At 38.7% G+C, this 15,995-nt stretch overlaps 1 protein-coding gene across 1 annotated transcript in view; it reads right to left on the bottom strand.

Moving 5' to 3' along the window:
- The window catches only part of LOC107551154 (synaptotagmin-C-like), a 48,999-nt gene that overhangs the window by 18,588 nt on the left and 14,416 nt on the right, over positions 1 to 15,995 (bottom strand). Inside the window, exons 4-6 of the mRNA XM_016232660.1 lie at positions 4,512 to 4,925; positions 4,255 to 4,363; positions 1,989 to 2,171 (exon numbers count right to left, since the gene is read on the bottom strand). Of these exons, the coding sequence (XP_016088146.1) occupies positions 1,989 to 2,171; positions 4,255 to 4,363; positions 4,512 to 4,925 (706 nt within the window). The remainder of the gene's footprint in view (positions 1 to 1,988; positions 2,172 to 4,254; positions 4,364 to 4,511; positions 4,926 to 15,995) is intronic.

Genomic DNA, 15,995 nt, shown 5'->3' with positions numbered 1-15,995 from the left:
CCCCCCCCCCCCCCCCAGTCATGTGTTGCACCGCACAACGGCTTTTCATTATTCAGTCACAGGCCCCCCTCCCTGACCCCCACCCCCTTTACAATATCACTATGAAAAAAAACAAGACCTCAAACAAAAGTCATGCACATGCTGTCTGAAAGCGCTCGTCCGGAAAACGCAATGATCGGCACTCAGCTGGAATTTGACAAATAGATGGATAAATTAGAATAATAATAAAACAACATTCGGCTTTAACCCTCATAGACAATGGGTTAGAAATAGCTGCTATTCCCTCTGCGCCGCATGTGTTATCGGCCTACTGCTGTGCTGACAGAAAGCTACGTCCCACCAGATGCGACTCTGACTGACAGTGTCAACCTGCCCGCTATTCCCAAAATGCTTGTAGCTGTGACATATTCGCATTGATGTATTGCAAACGCAACAGCATAGCAGGAGGTGTGATGATGTCAGTTAAACACACATGGGGATGAGAAACAATCTTGGCCGTTAGACCTCGTGCAAACGCTGAATTTCCGTTTGCATTTGCTTTAAAAAGAAATTCTGTTCATTTACTCACACTACAGGTGGGCGAAATAATCAAAAAATGTTATATCATGATATGAGTAATTTCATTTCATGATAACAATATATAGTAATTTTTGCTGGAGAAAAAAAATCACAACACCAAAACTTTAGACGACACTGAAATTTCACAATTCTAACAGCAAAAACTAATACTAGCCTACTTAATATAAGTAAAAAGACAATTAAACCTTAGGACAAAGGACAAAGAAATAGGACAAAGAAATAGAATTAAACAAAAATACAAATGAATGCGTCGTGGTGCTCTTGTGAACGTGTGTCAACATCTGGCGTGGAACAGAAGAAATTGTTGAATAAAGTCGTTATTTTTGTTTTCTTTACGCACAAAAAGTATTCTCATAAAATTAAGGCTGAACCGCTGATGTCACATGGACTATTTTAATGATGTCCTTACTACCTTTCTGGGCCTTGAACGTGGTAGTTCTGTTGCTGTCTATGCAGGGCATAGAAGCACAGTGCTGTGTTACTATGTGTTTCTATTTCAAAATCTAAACTGGTTGACAAAGTTCTACCAGTTTATCATGTCTAGACTATGATAATACATTGCTCACCTGGATTGTTTCAAACCCTCTTTCTTCCGAACACAAAAGATGTTAGGCAGAATGCTCTTTTCCATACAATGAAAGTGAAGGGAGATCACGGCTGTTCATTATATGCAAAAGAGCAGCTTAAACATTCTGCTAAACCTCTCCTTACTTGTTCCACAGAAGTAAGAAAGACCAGGTTTGAAGCAACACGAGGAAATTGCCACATTTTTATTTTTAGGTGAACTATCCCTTTAACTCAAAAGCTTTCCATCTCATGCGCACACGCAATTGTGACATACTCACCTTAGAGCTCACAGCGGAACATAATAGACCGATAATGTAATGAACAGGGACAGAGGTGTCAAATCATTTATTTGAACTGCTCCCTATGTGTAAGGAATGAGATATCAATCTCCACTCACCCATCTTCATCTCTTTCTCTCCCTCGGCCTCCTCTGTAATTCTGGCCATAACACAGTATTGTGTTATTATGTGTTGACAGGCTGTGCTGTTTAAATTGGCTGGTCATATATAATTCATGAGTGAAACAGCCTCTCCTTCCTTCATTTCTCAAACATCAGCACTTTTCACCATTCTAATGTCCCTCTGCGTGACGGCAAAATAAAGGACCTGGTCTGACGTGCACGGGCTGCCCACGGCAAGCCTGACTATAACTCATTGTGCTGACTGCAACTCCCCTGCTTCTTTCTCCAGCTCGCCTTTTCAATTGTGAGCCCTGCCGATGAGATCTATTTATAACCCACTGATGTATTGAGAGGCATGGATCCACATTGTGTGACAATTCCACACGAGATGCTTCCCCGTGGGGAGAGGAGGTAATGGCGGGATGGATCTGAGTGGACTCACTTGAAGGCGTAGCGCAGGAGGAAGCTGATTTTGCCGCAGGTGTCGCCTTGTTTGCCATCCCCCTGGTCTCCCTGGCGCAGCCGGTAAAGTTCTGGTTTGATCTGCCCAATGCTGGTCAGCTGCTCACTCTTTTCCTCACCATGGAAATCAGGGCTGGAAAGCTGGTGAGTCATGGGCTTAGGCCTGGAGAGAGACCAGAGGGTGAACACACTCACACATGCGCATGTATAGACAACAAACACAAGGACTGGTAGGGGGAAACGAAACATCTTCAGATGATATTTATGAAAGGAAGAACTATCTGAACGATTTTTATTTTTTTTATTTTTTGCATTGCATATTCGTTTTTTGTTTTTGTTTTAATCTGATTAATTCTATTAATTAACCATCTAATTCAATTGAGGGGTAAAAGAGGGAAAAATGTGAATGCAAATAAAAAACAATAAGTAAATGTCAAGCATGTACTCGTCATGGTATTTGTTGCATTGCCTTTAACTTAAGCTAATTTAAATGATAATTTTTACGATAGTATATTACAAAACATACTGTACTGCCATATTGAGAATCTAATGAAAGCCGAATTCCACAAAACTCAGAAGTAAAATACCCATGTGCTTAATTTTCATAACAAAATAAAGCCTGTTCTATTTTATTTTGTATGCAATATTATATAATATATAAATAATAATATAATTTATTTATAGGTCTACATTTCTTTCCTTTTTTGAATGTGGGGTTTTGAAAAAGGGACAGTAAAGGCATTTATAATGTTACAAAAGATTTCTATTTCAAATAAATGCTGATTCCATCACTGCTGATTCTATCACTGATTCCACAAAATATTAAGCATCACAACTTTTTTCAACATTGCTAATAATAAGAAATGTTTTCTGAGCATCCAATCAGCATTTTAGAATGATTTTCTGAAGGATCATGTGACACTGGAGTAATGATGCTGAAAATTCAGCTTTGCCATCACAGGAATAAACTACATTTGAAGATACATTTAGAATATATAGAAAACAGTTATTTTAAACTGTAACAGTATTTCACAACATTAGACAATAGGGAAAAAAACTTTTAAACGGTAGCATATGTAAGACTTTTTAAAAAGAAAAACATTAAAGCTGCAGTCCGTAAGTTTTGCCTCTTTGTCGCCATCTCTGTTTGAAAACCTGGAATTGCAGCTGTGTGTGGAATTATCTAGCTTGTATGGGTTGTGAGTCGGCACGGCTCCAGCGCGGATGAATCTAATGTCCTGAAGAGTATGTGTGGCAGTCAGTCACCGAACCAGTGTGGATATTTACTGTACTTCGCAATCACAGATTCTAGCCTACGTCTTGGAATATGTCCCAAATAAGAATTTTCACCGTATATTGCCATCTGAACAAGTAAGTAACAAGTCTGCCATGTTTGTTCTGACCACCTGAGGAAAAAAGCATTACCATAAATCTCACTACCAATGGTGATTAAATCTAAAGATCGGTTAGCTCATATCACATCAAACCGTTCAAATTATTATTATTGTTATACTTTATTCTCAAATTGTTGATGTTAACAACATCAGCATTGGTGACTATGAGTATAGTGTGTATTAGCGTGTAGATTTCAGTTTCTGCACAGTCTAATCTAGTCTAACAGTCTAATCTAATTGCCATACCATTCCAATTTCATATTAAGAAATTATTTTAACCCAAAAAGCAAATTATGCTCCCTTCGAACTGGTTTTCTTTAAAATACAAATCTTGTGTAATCCCAGGCTCATTTATAACGGGAATATAATTTAATTTCATTCACATGTGTTTCATAAACACATAATCCTTTATGGATTACAGTCCGCCATCAAAATGATACATTTAATTATTCTGGCTGCTGTGAGAAAAGGCTATAAACGATCGTCCACCTGCAGGATCCTCACATGCGATAGCCTAATAGCCGGGACAACTTCTTTATGTTTACAGACGTGACGTAATGACGCAGTGCCATGCTCGAATTTCCCGCAAAAACATTATTATAAGCTAACCGTTGTGAATCGGGCTAAAGTAAGGCGATAGTTTTGAACACTGGCTGGTTATGTACTTGCTCAAATATTGATTTTGGATCATTTTTAACCAAAAAAAGATTACGGACTGCAGCTTTAAATTTCACTTCAATATAACATTCTGCACACATTCTGCAAGACACAAACCACACACTCACTCCATCATCCTGTAAAACACACACACATAGAAACCACAGACAGGTACAAGAAGAGAAGGTCACTGACCTGGTGGTGACCTGCTGCTGGGAATGAGCATTGGGCAGGTCTTTCGCAGCTGAGCCTCCTTCTGTTGCTGGGGGCAACTCGGGAGATGTCTGGCTCAACTTAAGGTTTGCTGAAAACAAGAGAAACCATAAGCCATAGAAAAGATGAAAGGAGTAGTTAAGAGAATGGTGTATAATTAACAACAATCACTGTCTCTTAGGTCTCACAAAGAGTAAAGTAGTGCTTCGGAGTTTGATACACAGCAGACTTTTACTCACCAGCATTGTTGGGATAAGTGTCCATGTCTAGGTAAGAATGCTCCTGCATCTCCTGCGGACCCCCAACCACACCCCCCACTACCAGCCCCCCTCCACCCTCCACCCCCATCAGGTCAGAGAAATGGGGGTGATGGGGGTGATGCTGGCCTTGCTGCGAGAGTGAGGGATACAGCGAGGAAGAGGAGTGAGTATCTTTCCTCTGCAACAGGGGAGGAAGGTGCGAGGGGCCCCCTCCACCTCCGACCCCACCCAAACCGGCCCCGCCGGGCAGGAGCCCCGACGTCAAGCTCAGACCCCCGCCTTCCTTATCTCTCCACGGCAACCAGCAGAGCTTCCAGGAGACAAAGAGAGAGACAGAGAGCAGCACGATGCCACAGAACGTTACAATGACGGAGAGCAGACTCACTGAGATCTCTGAAACAGAGAGAAAGAGAGAGAGAGAGAGAGAGTTTGATTTATTACAACCTTGAGAGGTAGCAAAAATCCTAAGGAGTTTAATGATTCTGGTTTATATTACAATGAATGCTTCCGGTTCCTTTATAATTACACTAATGGTTTCTTTAGGACTTGAATAATTGGTCCTAACTATATACTAAAGACAAATACTAAACAAAGGAAGAAATATAATGATTCTGAGGTAGATTTTATAGAACACTTCTGGTTCCTTAAGTATTCTAATGATTCTTTTAGGACTTGAATAATTGGTCCTATTTACATACTAAGAATATATACTAAATAAATTATAATAAATTAATACATTTTTTTATTAAAGTTCCATTGAAAACAGTTCAGAATGTCTATATTTAAACATTATTTTATTTTAAACAACAATTAACAGTTTCACAAAGTAAAACATATACAATGCATACAAAAAACACACACAAACCTACTCCAATCTTTAAAAAAAAAAAATTTGTAAATATATATATATATATATATAAAATTGATATCAATATTTAAAAACTTTGGATTGTTACATGAAAAAAAAATTATCACAAGCCTTAACACAGCACACAGAAGGCATTCTCGATTCATTTCGAGTTGTGGTTCAGTGATCGATTCAGTCAGTGAGTGAGTCATTAGACTGATTCAAACAGACAACTCACTGTCTTTTTGACCAGTTCATTATAACAGATTTTGTGACTAAATCCTACCCGCTGTCAAAATCCTACCCTACTTGGGCCTCAAAGCAATATTAGAACTTATTTTGAGTACTCTAGTGAGTGCCTGTTTAAAAAAAATGTGCTGCCTTAAGTATGACTTCTCTTTTATTTTTGAATTCTCGTCTATTTATTATCTGTGTATAATTTTGCCATCTTTCTCTCTCATCACATGAGAGAGAATTACCATTGCAAACTCTTTTTCTTTTTCCACAGCGCCGTAGATTCAGTTCTACATCATCGGCAGATGAACGCAGACGTTCAAGTACCATTAATGGAAACGAACATCATGGAAATCAATCGGTTATGGTACAGTATATTTTTTTAAAACGCAACTCAGTTCTCAGTTCCCAACTCTAGGTAACAAGCTTGATTGCATAACCTGGGAGGATAAACGCAGAGATGTTTGAAAAGAAAAATGTGCAAATGAGGTAGCGTTGGCAGACAGATGCTGCGCTTAGGGAATGACTGGGAGAAACCGAAGGAAGTGCACAGATAGAGAGAGTGGATCAGAAGGAGAAAAAGGAAAGGAGATGGCATATTGTGCCTCTGTAAATTACCACCGGCTCTCCCAACATTCACTAGCTCTTATCTGAATACAAAGCCAAGAAAATGATGGATTTATTTCCAAGCAGAAGAAGTGTCAATGCCAATGACAATTTCCACAAAGATGTCCTCTAAACTGTGATTAAGCCTTATGACTCTGTCTCTCACAGAGTATGAGCTTTCAATCATGCAGCCTTTAATAACAATTTCTAAGGGTGCACATTAGTGAGTCACTTGAAAAAACGAGACTTTGGCAACTCGGTTTCAGCACCAGACTGAGTAGAACAGCTACTCTCCAGCAAGCAGGGACAAACAAGTGCCTGTCAATCAAGAAAAACAAAGGGCCTGTCTGTCAGCCTGACTCTCAGGAGCTCTATTCAGATCTCACACCCACATAGTTCCTCCGCTTACCCTGCACTCACATCACTTCCTCAGACGCAACACCCACCAGCTCTAAAAGCCCCCAGGGTGGTTCTACCTTGACCTACTCTGTAATTTCTATTATGCAAGGAGGTTATATCGTATGACTGTCAGCTCGCCCTTTATTTTCCTTTCCGTCATGCTGTCTTTCTCAGTTTTTGTTCCACCATCTTTGCTTCTGCTCCCAACTACTCCATTTTCCTCCATGCATGGTTCACACATTAGCAGGCCTCCAAAGAACCAGTCTGGGTTGGGCAAAAGTCAGAACTGGCTCCCTTTCAATTTAGAATTTAGAATTTTAATTGATTTGGCCATGTCTCAAAGGATGTTGGAATGGAATTTAAACTGGAATAGCAGGAAGATAAATTCTTTGGATTGCAAACAGTCATAAAAGAGGAGATTTCAGTAATCCAACATAAAATGGGAAGGAAGAAAAAATGTCAAAATCTGAATCATGAGGTTTGGCTCTCCTTTGGAAACCTTTGGTAAAATTAGAATATTGTGAAAATTGTGTTCTCACACTATGCTTCATAACATGAGGGCAGTATATAATACATTCATTTAGAAATATTTTACTAATATATATATATATATATAGAAGGTCTGTCAGTTTAACACGTTAATTAATTAGTTACGAAAAAATAATGCGATTAAAATATTTTAACGCAGTTAACGCACTGGCCCGCCCACATCTCAAATTTCATACAGTTGACTGTTGACAAATATAATGCAGGGCAACAACTCCATAAATGCAGTTATGCCTTAAAATGTAAGATATTGGGGGGGGAAATGCCCCTGTATGTCTCTTATCTTTAAGTGATATTACACGTGCAGTGAAAGCAGTATCACACGGGTGCTGCTTTTGTCCTGATTTGCACGAGTGCAAATGTGATTTGATACAACAGGTCAGTAAATAAGAAGTTAATATTGTGTTATATTTTAAGCACAATATTGTGTGTTTTATTGATGAAACTATTACCTATTACCAATGAAACTATTACCTATAAAGCCACAGCAAAACTGTTGTGCGTCTCCGAGCAACACAGCGGTGTTTGGTTTCTGAATGAATCCACGTTTTGAACGAATCAATGATTCAAAGAACCAAGCTCCTTCCCAAATTATGCACTATACACTATGCACTTTTACACTGTGTACTTATGCACTATGTACTCAACCATGTAGTGTATGAATTATATAAGGTTATTTTGTCATTCATAAATGGAGTCTGATAGCCCCTCCCCCTTCACAACGTAATTAAAGCTGTGACAGTTGAGTGCATGAAGTGTTCAACATTACACACTTTTCAGTTATTTAAGTGCATCATCCGGGTATTTAAAGTGCACTTTATCTTTTTGGAATTTTCAGTGTGAACAAACTACTCACACTATTTATACTACAAAACGTCATAGAATAGTGCATAAGTACGTTATTTGGGACGCACCTATATTCAAAGAGAGAGCCGTTTACTTCATTCCTGAATGAATCAGCCGTTTGAACGAATCGACTCATAAAGACATTTACCACCACTTGCTGGTAGATTTAGTTTCTTTTTTAGAGTATTATTTCATTTATATATATAAATTCATCATTTATTCACCCTCATATTGTCTCAAACCTGAATTAATTACTTTCTTTTGAACAAGAATGAGAGGGCAGTGTTACCAGAGTTGCCCATTTACCACACCTTGTTACAACACAGTAGGGCTATTGCAGACAGAAACAATACTGTATTACATCGATGTTTCCTGTCAGCTTGATTTTTGAGTGGACTTTGCTGTTCCGATGAGTATGAATGGTATATGAATGGAGCACTCACATGGGCCGCGAGCGGCTGAGCGGAGCACACACGCGCATAGAGCGAGATAACGCACACACAGAGCGGGATAATACCATAGTCTATGGATAATACACACACGCATAGAGCGGGATAACACACACGCATGCACACACACACACACACACAAGTGAATCCTGAGCGGTGAACTCATTTTCGGCAGCCGGAATTTCTGTGCATCTCTAATTATTGGCGGCATTAGAAATGGATATTATATAATAGCTGCTTTTTTGAACATTTTAGCAATTTAAAAATATTAAAAAAAGATTTTTTTTACACGGCACCCCTGCTCTCGACAGACCCCGGTTGGGAAACACTGATCTAAATAATGCCGCGAGTGGGGCTTGAGGAAGTGACGTCGCCTGCGTCTGCACAGTGCGACCTGATGCAGCCCCTGAAGCGAGACACAGGAAACAGAAATACTGCAAAATAATAATAATAACGAGACGAAATAACGTTATAACATTTAGTTTCGTCTCGTTTTGGTCAACGAAAATGAAGAGACATTTTAGCATAGTTTTTATTTTGTAAGCCACATTTCGTCTCGTTTTTATTCGTCAACAATATTGCATTGTACATTTAATTATCGTCATCGTCACATGACCAGCATTTTTGTCTCGTCTCATCTCGTTTTCGTCACGTGATAAAAGGTTCATTGACGACTATATTTAGTCATAATTTTCGTTGACGAAAGCAACACTACTAGGGACCCGCCCAGAGTCAGTGGTTCGGTGAGATTCTAAGATGAAGACATGAGCTAGAACGCTTCTGCAACCCCCTAAGTACGTGCCAGGCTTCAGCCTTGTCTTTTCCATTCAACAAGTTTCTCTGACTCAAACTGGTTCTTTTTCATCAACCAACTTCAGCAAAGATCAACTGGAACCTTCAGATTACATCAAACCTCTCTTTCAGACAGATGAGACGTGCAAGTATTCAAACTTAGTCTTATTAATTGATACATTAGGTATCATTTGCACCTTTTTACAAAGGTGTGTTTGAACTAAGAATCTGATGTTTCCCTCAGGTGTAGATCTGCTGAATATGCAAACGGTTCCATAACTTCATTCCTTATTTCTTCTTTACTGCTTTAGCTTTAATCCTTTCCTATACCAACTGTATGCGTGTGTGTGTGTGTGTGTATGTGTATGTTAGACCAGTTTAAGTGTTTGTGTATGTTAGACCAGTTTAAGTGTTTATGTAGTTAATAAAGTCTTACTTGTATCACACTTGACGTTGTTCATTATTTGCTCATAACTGGAGTCACTTAATCATGCAGATTTATGCTACAAGCTCTGTGTAGAGTTGTACAGTAAGAAGTTATTTCCTTTAACCAGGAAATTAACATTCTTAGAATTGACAGACAGTTGACCCTGAGAGGTCAGCTAAATATCTACAGCGGATCTAAATATTTATAATTAATTATAACTAGTTATGATTAATTATTCATATTTCCCCATGAGCTGATTCGCTACAACATAAAAGAAGGTATTTTGAAGACTGTTAGTAACAAAGCTGTTTGTTTTGGTCACTAGTGACTTTCATTGCATGAACAAAAAGTACTGAGATGTTTCTCAAATTATCTTCTTTTATGTTCCTTACTTTATGTTAGCCCGTCGTAGCCTAAACATTTAACACAATAATAGCTTTATATATAGTAAAAATAAAATTACTAAAAATTAACTACCACCTAAAATTCATCTTTGGTTTTCATCCTGAGTATTTAAAAAAATACACATATAATTTTAGTGTGGTAAAATCTAGAAGGATTGTATAAAGATGCAAATCCAAATCTAGATTAACAGCTGTCTTTTACAATTAAAAAACTCATGTCTAAGGTTAAAAATTCTTCTTTTTTCTGTTTCACCCTGTTACTGTATGCTTGACGGCATTAATACCCTTCAGCAATAGTGCACATATGGGCCATACTATGAGCAAACAATTATTTTGCTCTTTGCAATTATTACTCATTTCTGAAACCTTGGCTTGACTGCATACGCACACAATCTCTTCTGAAACATTACAGAAAAGACATCATGCTTTCCATCCTCATCTAACACCACCTTCATCATTTGTCTCATTTGCCTCTCCTGTGCCCTCCTCCTCCTTTCTCCCCCTTCATCTTACGCCTCTCCTTCCATCCCTCTCATACTCCCTCTTGCTGTTTTCCTTCTTCCTTTCTCTGTACTTTCTGTCTCTCTTTGGTGAATAATTCATCAGTCTCTGTATGTCATTAATCACTACTTGTTCAAAGATATGATCAGAGAGAGAGACAGAGGGAGGAGAGAAGGGACTGATCTGTCAGCCTGAAGAACAAGACGCAGATAAAGGTAAATAGGAGGAGAAAACGGAAGAGAGTGGCACAGGAAAGGAGATCAGAGATATCAATGGAGGAAAGAGGGAAATGGATAAAGGGAGACAGAGGAAGGAAGGACGATTGCGATGAAGCAGTGGTTCTCAATCCGTGATATGCAAGTCACTGTGTTTGTAAAGGATTAAAAAATAACTAAATAAACACATTTATAAATCTTGATAAATAATAGATTTCAATATAAATTCTAAATACAGCCATTTTAAATATTCAAAATATAAAAGACAAAATGCACCAACATTAATTAACTAATAATAAACACATAAAAATAATTAATTGTGTTAAAATTGTGATAATATTTCTGTTGTCTCAATTCAATAAAATTACCTGTCAAATGTTCGATGCACTCTATTCAGCTTCATTATTAGCTATGTTCATTTTAATGAAATGTGAACAATGGCAAAATTATGGATTGCTAAAAGGAAGGCTATTTTAAAACAGCCTCAAGTTTCAAAGCCATAAACGGAGAATAATTTATATACTACTTAAAAATGTAGGCAGCTGTTGTTTCTCCCCAGGCCTGGAGGGCCCTATCATACACCCAGCACAATGCAGCGCAAGGCACGGCGAAAGTGTTTTTGCTAGTTTCAGCCCGACGCAGTTCTCATTTTCCCGTCCTGCGCCACGTTGTTTAAAGGGGTCATATGATGCGATTTCAATTTTCCTTTCTCTTTGGAGTGTTATAAAGGTGCATAAAAAGATCTGTAAAGTTGCAAAGACTAAAGTCTCAAATCCAAAGAGATATTTTTTATAAAAGTTAAGAGTCAGCCACACCTACCTAAAACGGCTCGTTCTAACACGCCCCCACATGTCTACGTCACTATGTGGGAAGATCTGCATAACGCCGCCCAAATGTTCACGCAAAGAAAGAAGGTGTAACTTTTATTCTCGCTGTAGTATTGTTGTTGCCGCCATGTTGTGGAGATGTTGTGTGTTTCGATGTGAAAGCGAAACTACTTTGTTTGGTCTTCCAAAAGAGGACGATATCCGCTTCGTCATGCCTAGAGCTGATCCGTGCTGGTCGCTGAGGAAATACATCAACTTCATGCTGTGGATCGCCGGATCGGCTTTCACCGTGGACGAAGCGTCCAGCCCGGTGTCGTCACATGTGGTTGCCGCAAGCCCGCCAGCCGCTCCTTCGTCGAATCCGCCGGCTGCGCCGTTCTCAAGCCCGCCTGCCGCCCGAGTAGACTACAATGCCGGCTGTTCTGACTCACAGACTGTAAGTACGTTTTTTATATTTAAAGAATTTGCCACTGACGATTTAAACGCAAGTTGTTTGGGCAGTGTAGAGTAGGGCTTGTTGTTTGTCATTTCTCCGATCACAAATGCAGACATAGTTTTATGTTTACGCGGCGCGGCGCAATGCAATTAATGGGTTTTAATGTTTTTGTCTTGTCGCTCCGGCCGGACAGGGCATCACAATATGATAAGGGGCGTAACATTTCGTCACACGCTTGAGGTATTCGGCCAATCACAACGCACTGGATAGCTGGCCAATCAGAGCACACCTCGCTTTTCAGAAAGATGAGCTTTGTAAAAATCGACTCGTTTCAGAAAGGTGGGGCATAGAGGAGAAACAATAACGTACAGTATGTGGAAAATAATATGTTTTTTTAACCTTAAACCGCATAAACACATTTCATTACACCAAATACACAAAATAATGTTCTTTTTAGAAACATCATTTGACCCCTTTAAATAGCAAATGCATTTGCACCCATTTGTGCAGGGGCGGACTTACCCATTAGGCAAAGGTAGGCGACCGCCTTGGGCCCCCAAAAGCCAAGGGCCCCCTAAAATGCTTTTCATATAGGATATGTGCATTAAGCGCGGACACGCGAACGTTTGCTGTTTACAGTGTTTATTTCCACGACAACCGTCCGCAGTTGTACAGCTGCACTGTGAGTACCACCTCAGACTGACCTGGGATTTGCCCCGCAAACATTTCAGCAGTTATTATAGGCCTGTGTGTTCCGTATTTCTGTCGACTGAACCCATGCCGTTAATTATGAATTTATCAGTCTTTTGCATGCCAAAGTCAATTTCTGCATATAAATATTACGCCAAATAGAAGCAGAAAATCTTGCTATACGCACTTTCATGAGATCGGGTTAGTCTACAACAATTAATTTGTTGGCTATTTTACAAATGAGAATACAACGAATTCATGACAATGTTTACATTCAAGCTACCAGTAATATTTATAGTGAAAAGTACTTTAAAAGCGTCTGGAATGCAATAAAGTAATTTTAAAGCTGTTTTTTAAAGCATTTGCAGCATTGATAAAAAATATAAATAATTAATATCGTATTGACCCGAATATAAGACGATGTTTGTAAGATTTAACTTCTTCCGTTAAAACAATTTTGGTAGGCTACTATTAGATGGATAGCCTAAATGTCCTAATTCAGATGGGTTACCTGTTTTTTTTTTTTTAATGGTAGCTATATCAAAAAGTGTATATTTTTTTAATGTGACTGTTGGTACATTTGACCAGGTTTTACCATACTTTCAAAACTAAAATTAAAATAGGAAAAATATGCAATATGAAAATAATTGAAGACAAAATGTGTTTTACTGAGAAAAAACAAGATTTGGTTTTTTAAAAGCCTTTTTTCCAAAAAATACATCTGGAAAAAGGAGGGTCTTATAATCAGGGTCGTCTTATAATCGGGCCAATACGGTATATCATAATTGTGTTGCAGTAAATCCTTAAAATTTTAAGGTATTCAGAACAGAGCAACAAAAAATCAGAAAAAGCAGCTATACAATTATAGGACAAAGTTTTACATATATGCCATTATAATTAGTGTTTTATTTTTTAACTGTACGGAATTATAAAATAAAACGCAAATTATAATCGGGCCTTCCATCAATTATAGTGATGAAAAAATGACTGGCCATCTCCTAATTGGATGTGCCTTTAGAGAGAAATGCACAGATTACATAATGGAAGAGTTTATTTTATTAGGAGTCTATTTTCGATTTGAATTATTTCGTTTTAAAGTAGTAATTTAAAGCTTTCTATATATTTTGATCATGTCTGAGTTTAGGTTCATCATTGTGAAGCGCTCCTGTTCACGCCCGAGACGGCAGAAAGCGTTTGTTTTCTTTATTTTATAAAAGCACAACGTTTTTTTGATATTGTGAGTGCACACAAATAAAACTAGACCCCTTACAGTTTAGAATGATGTATTACTCTTACCTTTATGAGCAAAAATGACTGTGTATTATAAGTTGTTTCCACTGTTAGAAAAAAATGCAAGTGATCGCACTGGCGCGTCCATGTCCTGCAGAGCATGCTTCAGCTTCCACTCCTCCGCAAGCGATTGGATCTGCGTCTAACAGCGCACATTTATATAGGTTAAACATTTAAACTAACATTGTGATAAACTTGAACTGTTTTATATACAGTAGAATTTTATTTTAGGCAAGTCCTGATGATTTGAGATGGATCAAACATAGGCTATAGGCTATGATCAATTCACTGTCTGCCGCTGGCCTTTACTTAAAAAAAAAAAAAACTGACATTTAACGAACAAAAAATACTCCAAATGTTTTTCTAAATTTACTTTATAAAAAAACGAAACAAAATATAATCACTGTTCCATTACATACAAAACTGAACTATTTTAATAGCTGAAACAGTACTATAAGCTTTTTTTGGGGGGAAAAGGGGAAAAAAGACGGGCTAGGGCCTATATTTGAGACCCGTGCAGGACTTTAATCCACTTCATCCAACGCTGTTTTTTTCTCATCTGTGAGCATGCTCTTGATATATGTATTGTAGGTGTGTAAATGTATAATTGCCTTTTCATTATTTTTTCAGTTTTATTTAAATTTGTAGTTAAAACCACTAAAAATAAATGTATTTCAAAGTTTAGAATTAGACAGCCTTTGCACACAGGCTTACGCTGAAAACAACTAAATGGAACCTCAAGGCTGATCTAGGAAAATGTGTGCAAATGTATATGTGCAAATCCTATGTTTTGCCTGGGGCCCCCAATTCACTAAATCCGCCCCTGCATTTGTGTGCCCATGGGCGTGCTGGTCTAAAAAAGAGGAGTGTTCAGGCGCATTGTTGGCGCGTTGTTATTTTGAGGAACTGAAAATAGACTGCGCCATAGACCAACTCAAACCTGGTCTAAAGTCTGGCGCAATATTTTTTCTTTGTTATTTAAAGAGCGCGTTGGTAATATGCACCTATAGGCGGGTGCACAATGCGCGTACACTTTGCTTATTACACACACATGGACGCACAGCAGCACACAAACATTTTTAAATAAATTACATTCCGCCATTGTAAATAGCGAACACGCCATGGCGCGAGCGCAACTGGCTTTTAAAGGGGATGGGAGATGAGACTCTGATTGGTTTATTGCACGTTACGCCCAAAAAACACCCATTACTCATTAAGAGAATAGGGACAACCCGTTTAGGCCATGCGTCCGGGCGCACCGACTGCTTTCCCGTCGTTAAACTAGCAAAACTGGATTCGGACATGCCCTGAATGCACCTGCGCTGTGCGCTTTAGACCATGCGTTTAGATCGTTAAAATAGGGCACACAGTGTTAGGTGTGCTAGGTGTGCCACAATTTTTGTTTTACTGTGGTCCACCATCCGAAAACATTTGAAAATCACTGTGATAAAGGATGGAGGAAGTCCTAACTATGTTTTATGCCATTTCTAGCTGGTCATAAATCGGTCACAAGCTGATGCAAGCTGGTCGTAATAGGCACCTATAGGGGGGTGCACAATGCGCGTACACTTTGCTTATTACACACACATGGACGCACAGCAGCACACAAACATTTTTAAATATGAAAAATTACATTCCGCCATTGTAAATAGCGAACACGCCATGGCGCGAGCACAACTGGCTTTTAAAGGGGATGGGAGATGAGACTCTGATTGGTTTATTGCACGTTACGCCCAAAAAACACCCATTACTCATTAAGAGAATAGGGACAACCCGTTTAGGCCATGCGTCCGGGCGCACCGACTGCTTTCCCGTCGTTAAACTAGCAAAACTGGATTCGGACATGCCCTGAATGCACCTGCGCTGTGCGCTTTAGACCATGCGTTTAGATCGTTAAAATAGGGCACACAGTGTTAGGTGTGCTAGGTGTGCCACAATTTTTGTTTTACTGTGG

The sequence above is a fragment of the Sinocyclocheilus grahami genome, unplaced genomic scaffold (genome assembly GCF_001515645.1).
Source record: "Sinocyclocheilus grahami isolate Dianchi unplaced genomic scaffold, SAMN03320097.WGS_v1.1 scaffold416.1, whole genome shotgun sequence".
Lineage (NCBI taxonomy): Eukaryota > Metazoa > Chordata > Actinopteri > Cypriniformes > Cyprinidae > Sinocyclocheilus > Sinocyclocheilus grahami.
This window is presented reverse-complemented; position numbering and strand designations above follow the sequence as displayed.